A 12,819-nucleotide genomic window follows, 5' to 3' on the forward strand; every position below is an offset into this window, starting at 1 on the left:
CCCCCGCCTCCCTTTTTTTTTCTTTTTCGAACCTAAAATATTATCAAGAGAACAAAAGGCAGAAAAGTATTGAAAGAGGAAAAAGTGCTGGATGCCCAAGTTAGGGATGAGGGGATGGGGAAAGGATAGAGAAAAGGAATGGTTGATATAATCAGTGAGTGGGTTTCTGTAAAATGACCTGTATATAACCATGTCTGAGTGATGTGAGGTGTGTATGGATGTGCACTTGCATGTATCTGAGTTAGACGACCCATGCATCTCTGTTTGTTTTACTGTGATATGAGTTTTCTTTGTGTGTGTGCCTTTAAGGAATATGACTGATCCAAAAATGACAAGTAACTGTAAAAATGGCACCATGTAGCTCAGTTTTTGTTTTGTTTGTGTGTGATTGACCAGTGTGTGCATGCATTTGAACAATATTATTTTTGTGTATATGTTTGAGCAATACGACCCAAAATATGCCACTAGTGAAACTGTAAGAAAAAGAACAGGAGTACTTGTGGCACCTTAGAGACTAACCAATTTATTTGAGCATAAGCTTTCGTGAGCTACAGCTCACTTCATCGGATGCATTCAGTGGAAAATACAGACAACATGAAACAATGGGTATTTCCATACACACTGTAAGGAGATTGATCAGGTAAGGTGAGCTATTACCAGCAGGAGAGTGGGGTGGGGAACCTTTTGTAGTGATAATCAAGGTGGGCTATCCGATGAATGCATCTGAATGCATCCGATGAAGTGAGCTGTAGCTCACGAAAGCTTATGCTCAAATAAATTTGTTAGTCTCTAAGGTGCCACAAGTACTCCTTTTCTTTTTGCGGATATAGACTAACACGGTTGCTACTCTGAAACCTGTAAGAAAAAGATGACTGACCTTTTTGCCCGTTAACCTTTTGGGCCAGATCTTCAGCTGGTGTAAAGCTGTTATACCTCCCTCCAAGTCAATTGAATAGTAGCACCACTTGAGGAACTGGCCATATGTTGGTAGGTTAGCTTAAATTCCCATTGTGATGCACAGATGATCAAGAAAAATGACCATGACCAAAGCTGAGGCAGATCAAATATGTGATTGCAAACTCTGCACTCCCTTGAGTCTATACTAACCACTCCACCTAGCAGTTGTAGGGTTTCCATCCATAAATGGGGACCATTCCAGTAATGTGAGCTAATAACCAAGTCTTAAAGATGTTAAAGCCCTTTCTCCATTTTTGATAAAATGCTAATAAAGAACGAAATGTTCCATTTCCTCTTTGTTTCCCTCCCATCCCCATCCTTGTGTAAACATCACAGCGGAAGCCTGAATCTCCTTGGATTCCTCATTCTAGTGTCATGTTCCAAAAACTCCTAGCTGCTGTTGCACTTCAGAGGAGCGTGCATGATAAGTACATTCTAAGGTTTTATTTTTTGTTCAGAGGACTTTAACTGGACCATTGTTTTTAATACCAGGGATGAAAACTCCCTAGCTACTCAAGTTTCGTCCTACACCATTTGGCATAACAACTCTCCCACCAGCTTGTTTGCTTCTCTGTCTCCTTGAAACAAAGCCTTAGATCTTGTCTATGGGAAAGTTTTACCAATTGTACCATTATACGAATAGAGATATTACACACACACACACACACTCTCTCTCTCTCTCTCACTGTCTCTCAAACTGGAATGAAAGTGTTTACAAGGGGGGTTGTATGACCATATCAGTTTAAATTCACACGTTAGACCATCCCTGCTAGTCTGTTCTTAAAAATCTCCAGTGATGGGGATTCCACAAGCTCCCTACATAGCCTGTTCCAGAGCTGAACTATCTGTAGAGTTAGACAGTTTTTCCTAATATGCTGCGTAAATCTCCCTTGCTGCAAACTAAACTGATTATTTCTTGTCCTGCTCTTAGTGGACTCACCAGGGCAGGGAGAAAAGGGGGGAGGTTCCAGTTCTTCTGTGCCAATTAACATGCAATTGTTTATCTACAGTTGAAAAGCTTCAACAGGATACTGAAAGAGACATGGCCCAGAATACCCCATAGCTTAGTTGTTAGGACGCTCACGTGGGAAGAGAGAGACCCAAGTTTCAAATCTCTTCTCCGCGTGAAGCAGAGGGGGAATTAAACCCCAGTCTTCCAAATCCTGGGTAAGTTCTCTAGCCACGGGGCTAAACATTAGAAGAGGGGAACTAGCAGCTTAGGTGCCCAACCCCAGAAGAGGGTTCACAGCTCAGAATCCCAAACAGAGACCGATGCCTTCCTCTGGAACGGAAGTAGGCACCTACGTCACAGAAGGCAACACCGCTCTCCTTGGCATTTCCTTCTGGCTAGCCTTGGCAGCTCCCCACTCAGCAAGCACACTGGCTTTTGTGAAGCACATTCTTAGGCTCCTAGTTCTCTCCATGCAGGGTATAGGGAGCCTGGGTGCCTAGCTTGGGGCTGTGGACTCCACACCTAAAAGTTGTGTGCTGCAGCAGCTATGTTCCTTTGTGGCTCTAGCTCTATCTATTTACGTATGTACGGGCACAGAACACGCCTGAAGTATCTCCCTTCCTGTAGAGGAAACCAGATCATTTCCATTAACTATAGTCCTTGAAATAACTAGACAACTATTCTTCCATTTCATCTAGGGCATGTCTACACTAGAGCGGCTGGAGTGGCACAGGCATGGCCCTGCAGCAGTAGAGCTGTCATGTAGATGCTTCCTACATCCACGGAAGGAGTTTTTGCATCCATGCAGGTAATCCACCTCTCCGAAAGGCTGTAGCTTGATTGGCAGAAGAATTCTTCCATTGCCCTAGCTGCGTCTACACCGGGGGTTAGGTCGACCTAATTATATCACACAGGGTGTGAAATTTCACAGTGTGGCTGGGTTGATTTAAGTTTTAGGTGTAGACCAGGCATGAGTCTACTCAAAGTCCTTTCCTTCTCCTGCTGATTGCCCTCAGGAGATTTCTGTGCTGCTAGATTTTCTGTCATTACCTTTGTCAACTCCTGAGGATCGCCAGTTGGATGAACTCCTTTCGGAAAAACAACGAGACAATTCAATTGTGAGAGGATGAAAATGGATGAAAAAAATCCCTCCTGAACCCCGTGACAATCAGCTAATGCCCTGAAGCCAGAGATCTATTACCCCTGGCATTCGCAGGCAGAACTACAGATGTCATTGATAATCATTAAATCATGCAGCAGCAGGAAGCAGAGAATTCCAGAAGAAAACCTCCTGTAAAGCAAGGGTGTTGACTGTCATGTGGTTGGGAGACACGCAAAAGGGAGGCAATTCATGTGGTAATCTTCATGAGTAGAGACAGGATATGGAAGAAAGCCTGCTCGTTCAGATGCTTCCGAAGAGCTGCAATGCAACTGAGGAGGTCATTAATGCCTTTAGGCTATTAATGGAGAGACAACATTGCAATGAGTTCAGAGCCAATGTACTTTACTGAAGCATAGGAGCCGTGATGTCCTGCAAATCACAAAAATGTGTAATGTTGAAAGTGCCATGAAAATGTGTCACCGAGATGTGTTTGACTGTAGCGTAGTGTATATGCGCATCTGTTTGGTGTGCATGTGATGTGTGTATAGTGTATGCATGTGCTTGGTCTCTTTGTAGATGCATCCACATGTATGGTGTGTGGGCACCTGCATATATGATATGTGTGTGGGGGTGCACTATGTCTGTGAGTGCATGCAAAGGTGTGTGTGCATAGTGTATTCATTCCTGTGCGTATATGTACATGCTTTTGCAGTGTGTATGTGGGTGTATGCACACATGGCGTGGTGTGAGTGATTGTGTCTATGGTGAGTGTATACAGGTACATGTGCTTGGTGTATGTGTTATATGTATGGATGAGTGCACATGTGAGTGGTGAGTGTGTGTGTGGCTTGTATTGGGGTGTATGGCCTCATGGATGGCAGGCGTTTCTGTGAAATGTATTAGATATGAAACCTGGTACAATTATTGTTTTCGTGTAGCACCAAGGTCTCACCTCTGTCTCACCCGCAGATGCTGTCCCTCCTGATCTGAAGGTGCATCACTCGGGCTGAAGTGCGTCACTCGGGAGAGGTGAGGAAGTCTGCATGACTATTGCTCCATTGTGCCTGCCTGGATAAATGAAGGATTTTAGTCTGCAATGCTGTCAGTCAGACACCATTCACCCATTCATCAGTCCCTGAGGAGGCAGCTCAATCATGAGGAGACTCTGTGATTGTAGGGCCTTTTTTGGAGTGCTTATGCATGCATGCATTGGACAGAATTCCCTTGGTGGCATCCGCTGACTCCCTTGCCATGATCTCGGAATGGGCTTTGCCTGGGGTCCCCATGTTTTGTCCCTATGACTCCACTGCTCTGCACTTTTTCTTTTGTTCTAAGTACTCAGCTGGCCACCATCTTCTTTGGGTCCCTTTCCTTCCCTTCCCTCCCCTCTCCTGAGGCACAACCACTACTGAGGTCAGCTAAGACACAGCCCTAAGAGCCTGATCCTACAAGGATCACTTTCTATCAACCCCTGTTAACTTCCGTGGCATTGAAAACATGCAGCATCTTAACAGGATCAGGCCCTCTAGAAACGTGTTGATTTCACTAGCATTATCCCTTCATGATTTTATGCTCCAGTCTTCTAAACATGAGTAACTTTACTCACAGCATTAGATCTCTTGACCTCAATGAGACTACTCACATGAGTAAAGTTACTCACATGCTTAAGTGTTTGCGAGGCTGCAGCCCTTAGAACAGGGGCGGGCAAACTTTTTGGCCTAAGGGCTGCATCGGGTTTTGGAAATTGTATGGAGGGCCAGTTAGGGGAGGCTGTGCCTCCCCAAATAGCCAGGCATGGCCCGGTCCCCGCCCCCTATCCGACTCCCCCTGCTTCTCGCCCCCTGATGCCCCCCCCCGGGACTCCTGCCCCATCCAACCCCCCCTGTTCCTTGATGGCCCCTCCGGGACCCCTACCCCATCCATCTTCCTGCTCCCTGTCCCCTGACCACCCACGGAACCCCCGCCCCTGACTGCCCCCCACCGCCCCATCCAACCCCTCCTCTCATTCCTAACTGCCCCCCCAGGACCCCTGCCCCATCAGACCACCCCTTCTCCCTTTCCCATGACTGCTTCTGAAACCCCTGCCCCTGACTGCCCCCCGCCGCTCCATTCATCTCCCCCTCTCCTTCCTGACTGCCCCCCGGGGACTCCTGCCCCCATTCAACCCCCCTGTTCCCCACTTTCTGACTGCCCCGACCCCATCCCCACCCCTGGCCCCTGACCACCTCCCCGAACTCTCCTGTCCTCTATCCAACACTCCCTGCTCCCTTACCGCGCTGCCTGGAGCACCACGCAAAGCACCGGGACAAGCAGCCGCGCCGGTCAGCTGGAGCCAGCCACGCCACCGTGCAGCGCAGCGCATCGGGTCAGGCTGGCTCTGCAGCCCCATCACCCAAAGCATTGCGCCGGCAGCGCAGTGAGCTCAGGCTGCGGGGGAGGGGGAACAGCAGGGGCGGGGCTGGGGGCGAGCCTCCCGGGCCAGGAGCTCAGGGGCTGGGCAGGAGGGTCCTCCAGGCCGGATGTGGATCTCTGCCTTAGAACCTAACTGTTGCCCCCTGTATGTGGCTGATTTAGGACCCTACCTTGCTCCTTTGGCCACTGTCTTCAGTTGGAGCCAGATTGGGCCCTTTGACTGGGAACTCTTTAAGGCAAGGCCATGTCTTTTTTGTTTTCTGTGGACTGGTGTTTATATAGAAGTAAAAAGAAAAGGAGTACTTGTGGCACCTTAGAGACTAACCAATTTATTTGAGCATGAGCTTTCGTGAGCTACAGCTCACGATGATGTGATGTGATGATGTGATGTGATGAAGTGAGCTGTAGCTCACGAAAGCTCATGCTCAAATAAATTGGTTAGTCTCTAAGGTGCCACAAGTACTCCTTTTCTTTTTGCGAATACAGACTAACACGGCTGTTCCTCTGAAACCTATATAGAAGTACTACATGAATAATAAGAAAAATAATCTAAATACAAAGTGTCATTTTGTTATTAGCAGTAAAACATTTTATTAAACAAAGAAAAATATTTTTAAATGTTTTCCAGTAAACAGTCAGAATGTTGACTTTTTCACAACTTACTACATTTAAACACCATTAGGAATGTTGATTTAAAAATACTTTCCTATTACACTTTTGCAGAAATGTTGGCAAAGGCACTTTTTATTAAACAACTGAAAGTGCTGATTTAATTTTTAGAAACGAAATGTTAACCACTGGCAGAAATATTTATTTTTTTAGACAGTTTTCTAAAGCACCAGCCGAAACACTGAATTTTAAGGCAACTGCTTATCAATATAAATCAGCAAAATATGTTGATTTAAAGACATTGTTAATTAAATCTCTTTTACATGGTGGAAAGTTAAAAAATCCTTTTAAATATCCTCAGAAAACTGGAGGGGACTAGTTGGCATTCCAGAGCATGTAACAACGTCTAGGGTTTGGAACGTTGAGACTCTGGAAAGACCCGATTGGCTGAAGGCACGCCCTCTCCCCCCCACTCCTGAGCCTTTCTTTTCCCTGTGTGTGCAGGCGAGCTCCCCCTAGCGCTGAGAGGCGGGAAGCGCGGAGGCCGGTCGGCCATGCAAATCAGGTCCTCGGAGCTGCTTGTTGATTGGCTGTGACGGAGCAGTGTTTGCTCACCGCTGTCCTTAGTCTCTAGACTGGGGAGTGCTCCAGTCTCCAGCAGCAGCAGCCGCCGCCGCAGCAGCCCTGCAATTGAGGAGTAGAAACCTGGCTTCTAATTGTTTTGTTGTTGTTTTTAGTTTGCTTTCTTGGGGGCTGTTGCCTTGACTAAGTGGGGCACGATGACTGTGAAACGGATGGACCAAGGGCAGCATTACAGGCCAAGAATGGCTTTTCTGAAAAAGGTAACATGGTCCTGAAAATATAATAGTAATTCTACCTGATAGCGTGACCATCAACATCTATTGCAGATCCCTATTTAGGACCCCTAGACACATCTGTAAAATGTTTGCCGCCTGTATGGCTAATCAAGGGGGCAGTTTGACGGGCAGGGCGTCAACAGGCATTTTGTTATTACGTATTATTTATGACCGTTTGCTGAATTGAACGTCTTCAAGGGCACTTGTGTGACTTCTCAGTTATTAAGTGTTTCAAAATCCTTTTTACTTCTCTTTTTCCTGCTCTGTTGTTACTGAAGGATTCAAGGCAAGTGTCCTCGTTTTCTGCAGGCTCCAGAGGAGGGCAACCTGTTACATGGTACTGTTTGCATCATGGGAGTTGTAGAGGCATTGTGATAAAAACTGAGCTGGGTGGGGGGGGAGGTGTTTAAGATGTATATTCAAAACAGCCACAAAAAACATTAATTCCTCTAATCATGCAATTTTATACTATGCCTCCTATTGGAAAGTTTTTCTAATTTTTTTCCCCTGAGGGCCGCTCTAACTGTATCATTCATTGGGACAAAAATCATCATCCCAAAAGTTCGATTCCCTAATTCTGCTTTGAGACATAATCTGGTTTATTTTCTTTCCCAGGAGTCACTCTTTGCTACATATGACATACAGCTCATGTACATTTTCAAGGGGTACATCATGCCAAAAGGTTTGCAGTCTGGCTGCTCTACAGCATTTTGGAAGGGGCGTGTGTATTTATAATTGTTAGACGTTTACAGAGCATGACGATGAAAAACTACGGTTTGGATGAAATGTATAATTTTGTAAAGTGTTTCTGTTTTTTTTCAACGTCCATTTAGAAGCATTTTAATATAACCAGTATTTGAAAAGATTTTAAACAGGATAGGTATTAATCCAGCTTTTCTCCCATGAGTAGTCTGTCTTTCTTGTCTATGGCTTATCCTGTTGAATGGAATTAGCTGAATTTTCAGTGACAAGTACAGCTGCCTGGTTCGGGTTTGCGATATAGAGAACTCTCCAAAACAATCAGGGGCAACAAAAAAATTAAAAAAAGTACACACATCCACTCTTTTGGCAGAGCATGTATGTAAACACCCCAACAGGAGGAGGTGGTGGGTACACAAATCTAAAGGTGAGATGAGATGGAGTGTGAATTTATTCAGTCTGACAATGTGAGTCCTATAGCAACAAACACTTGCACTTTGCATGCTGAAGGAGGCACACACAATACTTCCTGTGGGGCTGTTTGTTTCTCGTGGCTTTGGCAGAGAAGCTCTGTCCTGTCAAGAAGAAAAAATAGTGGGCCAAATTTGGGGTTGGTTTGTACTCTGTGAAATTCTACTTACTGTGATGGGAAGGTCCAGAGCATTGGCCTCTATATGAAAACAAAACCAAATGCGCAGCATTCAGTTACCTAGCTGTAAAATGGGAGTGGTGCTGCGTATCAACCTTTGCAAAGTGCATTGAGATTCTAAAATGGAAGAGTGTGTAGGTGCAGTGAATGCCAGTACACTCCGGATTATCTGGTTAGCAGTGGGGATATGGATTTTGTTCAGATAATTGGAAGTTTGGATAATCAAGAGGGCAGGAGCCATTCAGCAGCGGGGTGACTTCCCCTGCAGCGTGGTCCTCCTCCTCCTCCTCCTCCTCCTGGCGGTCCTGGCCAGGGGTCTTTGCTCTGCTCTGCTCACTCACTCCTGTGACAACGGGGCTGCAGGCGGCTCACTGTGCTGCAGGAACCATTCAGCAGCAGGGTGGCCTCCTCTCTGGCCAGGGGCTCCTCCTCCTCCTCCTCGCACTCCTGGCTGGGGTTCTCCGCTCTATATCCAAGGCACTGCATTATCCAAATCACTTCCTTGTCCCCCAGCATAAGCTGCGTGGGGGAGAAAGAAGGGATTTGGATACTGCAGAGGTTTGCATAACAGGGTTTTGGATGAGTAGGAGTATACTGTATTATTATATTGGGCTATGTACAGCTGTACATCACTATCCATGAGGCTAGTCATGACGTATAGTGCTATGCAACGTGAACAACAGCGGCAGAATCTGGCCCTTTATTATCACATGGGGTCCGAATACGGAGGACACATTTTTAAATGAAGTAAGATGGACCTTTCGTGTTAGCTGTTTCAGTGTTTGGAAAGCTTGTTATCAGTGGTTCCATCCTGCACGTACAGAGTAGTGTTATTGGCTTCACTGGGAGGTGAGGTTGCTCAGCACCAGTCTGAATCAGACCACTATTGTACCAATATAGAGTTGACAGTGAAGTTTCCTGGAAGCTTCGTACAGAGGCTTATATGCCTAGCTTTACAAGTACACACTCATCTACAGCTATCCTGGCAAATGCTGCTAGCTCTTTTAAAACACAGTGATACGTATCTGAGACATATTGAGCCCAGCTTCTGGCAGTTCCGCTGGAGGACGCTCCCATTCAGCTTATGTGGGGCTGATCCAAAACCTTTTGAAATCAATGGAAAGACTCTCGGGGTACGTCAGGGTGTTGCAAGAAAATCCCTGCGGCAGTGAGGGTCAACCGACTTGGGCTCGCTCTCCAGGGTTAAAAACAGCGGTGGAGACATTCCCACTCGGGCTGGAATCCAGTCTCTGAAACCTTGCGGGGGACAGAGGGTCCCAGAGCCCAGGCTCCAGCCCAAGCAAGAACATCTACACTGCTATTTTTAGCCCTGTATTGTGAGCCCAAGTCAGTTGACCAGGGCTCTGACACTCATTGCAGCCCTGGTGCAGAAAGGGCGCTCTGCAGTCAGCATGAGCCTCTGCTTCCTGCACCAGTACTGGTATACAGTTTTTTTGGGGGGGCAATGCCCCCTCCCATGCCCCCCCAGTCTCTGCCCACGTGCTCAGCACCTTTAACCTCACGGACAGCGGGACTTGAGGATACGTGGTAAGTGTCTGCTCAACACCTTGCAGGATCAAGCCCGTAGGAAGCTGAGATACCGCATAAAGTCTTCATTAATTGCTCAAGTCTGTGCAAACGCCTTGCCATCAGTTGGCACCCACAACAATCACATATTCTCCAAGTGTGTGTTTGTGCTAGCTAGGCGTATGGGCTTTTCTGCTGACGTCACAATGCTGTTGGTCCTGGTAGCAGTGTGGGAGTTGCAATCCTAGTGCCTTTGACGGTGCCCGTGTGGGCTGCCTGTCAGCTTGATACTGGCATACACAATGTGGGGTGCATGTGACAACGGATTCTCTTCCCCCACGCATGAGCTTTGTAGCTTCTCCATGCAACTGATGCTCATCTGAAATGGCTTCACGCTGCACACGGTTGGTTGTGAATTAAATGGCACCACTGAGCTAACTGTGTGCAAGGGAGCTGGGCTGTCATGCTCCAGGCTTAGGGGTGTATAGCAACATGCTGTAGCAATGCACCCAGAAAGCAAATGCAGGTAGCAGCTGCTGCTTGTGCTGTGAGTAACCACAACAGCTCAGCTAAAACTGAGGGCAAACAGCTTTCTAAAGGAATCTCCAGCAGCACCAATTAAAGCAGCCAATAAAAGGGTTTGTGCCTTTTATTGGACTGAATGATTTTTGGGTTTAGTTGCTTTTATCCTCCTGCTTGGTGTTTTAGGATAGAAATGTCCTGTGGGTCTAGTTCTGGGCCTGGAACATGAACAAATGTTCACTGGGCAATTGGCTTTGAGCAACAAACTCACTTTCATTTCTGATCTAATTTATAAGCCATCCCAGATTCCCAACAGCCAGCACAGTAACCTGACCTCAGGGATTGCTACCAAATGGTTTGGCTGCTGATGTTGCCTGGTTAGAAGAGGATGAGGGAAGTTGAGAGAGCAGTACCCCATTTCCCCTCCCCCCATGTGGTGTGGGGAGAGGAAGTCACTATGCCCCACAATCTCTAAAGCATCTTCTAATTATGGGAGCCTCGGGTTTTGGGTGGTGTCTAAACTTGGGCACCCAGAATCAGACCTGCCAAAAAATTATAGAGTCTAGTCTGGAAAACGTGAGCCAGAATCTCTCTGTGCCTCAGTTCCCCACTCTGTGAAGTGGGCATAATATTTAGCCACCTTGTAAAGTGCTTGGAGCGCCTCAGGCAAAAGGTGGCTGGAAGTGTAAAGCATGAAACAATCAAGCTTTGAGAGCTTCCTTTGCCGTATTAAAGGGGGCTGGCTGTGCCAAGCACCTGCTGTGGTGTTTACAATCGGGTTTTAAGTGGTGGGTTAAAAAGATGCTGTTAAATCCCTTCCCTAGGTATTTACATTCTGATGCTCTCCACTCTGTGTGGTGTCCTCTTAGCCTTTTCTGTTTTGTGCCTCCTTACATGCTGTGGTCATTCAGAAATTCAGGGTGACAGTGGGGATAGAACTCAGCCCTTCCTGCTCCAAAAAGCACAGGCCTCTCCTAGTTGAGGTTAAGGTGAATCTCTATTCGCTGATGGCACTATCGGGTCTATGACACACAGTCGAGCAGTTCTGATTCCATCCAGCAGAGAGCAGTGCTAGTTCATCACATTACTGGTATAGAGCCAGCGGAGAGGTTACCATCCGTGAACAATAAAAGTGAGAAAAATGGAGGGTAAGTTAAAGAAGAGAGGAAAAGAGAAGAAATGGGAGGCTACAAAAGCCAGTGGAGGGATGTGGGTGTGAGAGTAGTGGGTCGTCTGTAGTGAGGAACTGCAGTAGATGGTTCGTGCTGAGAACCAAAATCCCAAAAGAGCTGGAAGTGAAGTGGTAGGGAAGATAATAAGGGACTAAGAAGGGGAAGAAGAGAAAAAAAGGGGCCTGATCTGGATCCTCTTACTCTCGTGTCTGTCTCTTGGCGTTACTCCTGCTTTACCCCAGTGTCAGTGGGATCAGAGTCAGGCCCAAAGGCAGGTGGTGACAAAAGTTGGTATATAAGAAGCTTAATGCGAAAGGCGCATGGGGGATTCCGAAGGACAGCAAAGACCTCGGCGATGATCCTTGGGGAGGATTCTGTAGGCCCCTCTGCCCGTAAGCCAGCACCTGGTAACAGGTGTTTCTAACACCAGCTCAGCCCAGCCTTCAGCAAGACACACGTGTGCGGATGGAGTATGGCAGGCATTGCTCTTGGAGAAGGCAAGGCAGTCAGTTTGGCACCTGCTGCCTGTTTTAAAGCACGGTCTGGTGATGGGAAGCACCTGCAACAGCTGCTTGGGTTCTTTTATTTATGTGTTTTTTCTCTCAAACCATCTGAGAAGCGCTGTGGCAGGAAAGCCCGTCAGGCAGTGAGGCAAGCTTAAGAAATAAACCCTCCAAGTTACACATGCTTTGGGTCATACCCTCAGTGGGTGTAAATTGGCACAGTTCAGTGATTTACACCCGCTGAGGACCTGGCCCGCCATTGTGCAGGGGCTCGCCTCAGGGCTGGTGGTGGATATGCACCTTTCCCTTCGGGTCTGTGCTAGCTGCATCATGACTCATATCACGCAGGTAGGGCTGAAGGATGGGGCCTGCCTGTTCCCTCTGCTTCACTTTCAAGCTGGTCTCTCAAGCCCCTTCTAGTGTCTTCTGGAAGTATGGTTTAGTTAGAAACAGGCCTGACTCCTGGATCCTGAGCTCAGAACTGGAAGTTTCAATCCAGCTCCAGCTTTGGTATTAATTCCTTTAGCTCAAACTCTCTCCTCAGCCTTTTGCCCTCAAATCGTCCTTTTGGAGCGGGGTGCCTGCTTTTCCCCCCTAGCTCCCAGCGCTTGTGTCGCGAAACAGCTGTTTCGAGTGGCGGGGAGGGAGCGGGGAGGAGGGGGAACGCGGCACGCTCAGGGGAGAAGGCGGGGCTGGGACGGGGTCCAATGGGGCAGGGAGGGGTCGGAGTTGGAGTGGGGATTTTGGGGAAGGGGTTGGAATGGGGGCAGGGAAGGGGTGAAGTTGGGGTGGGACCAGGGGCGGGGGGGCCGCGAGCAAATACCCCTTACCCCGTGGAGTGTCCCCTTTTTTGAATGT

At 47.5% G+C, this 12,819-nt stretch overlaps 1 protein-coding gene across 4 annotated transcripts in view; it reads left to right on the plus strand.

The window, feature by feature from the left end:
- Window positions 1-2,607: 2,607 nt before the first annotated feature.
- RGS9 (regulator of G protein signaling 9) overlaps window positions 2,608-12,819 on the plus strand; it is a 72,810-nt gene continuing 62,598 nt past the window's right edge. For 2 of the 4 annotated variants that reach the window (XM_073310536.1, XM_073310537.1), the window contains exon 1: window positions 6,634-6,874. In XM_073310536.1, coding sequence (XP_073166637.1) covers window positions 6,812-6,874 — 63 coding nt within the window. In that variant the 5' untranslated portion in view covers window positions 6,634-6,811. Of the gene's footprint in view, window positions 2,718-3,980; window positions 4,041-6,633; window positions 6,875-12,819 lie in introns of those variants that run through there. The other 2 variants (XM_073310533.1, XM_073310534.1) reach the window with 2 other exon arrangements.

Source organism: Lepidochelys kempii, chromosome 14, assembly GCF_965140265.1.
Source record: "Lepidochelys kempii isolate rLepKem1 chromosome 14, rLepKem1.hap2, whole genome shotgun sequence".
NCBI classification, from domain to species: domain Eukaryota; kingdom Metazoa; phylum Chordata; order Testudines; family Cheloniidae; genus Lepidochelys; species Lepidochelys kempii.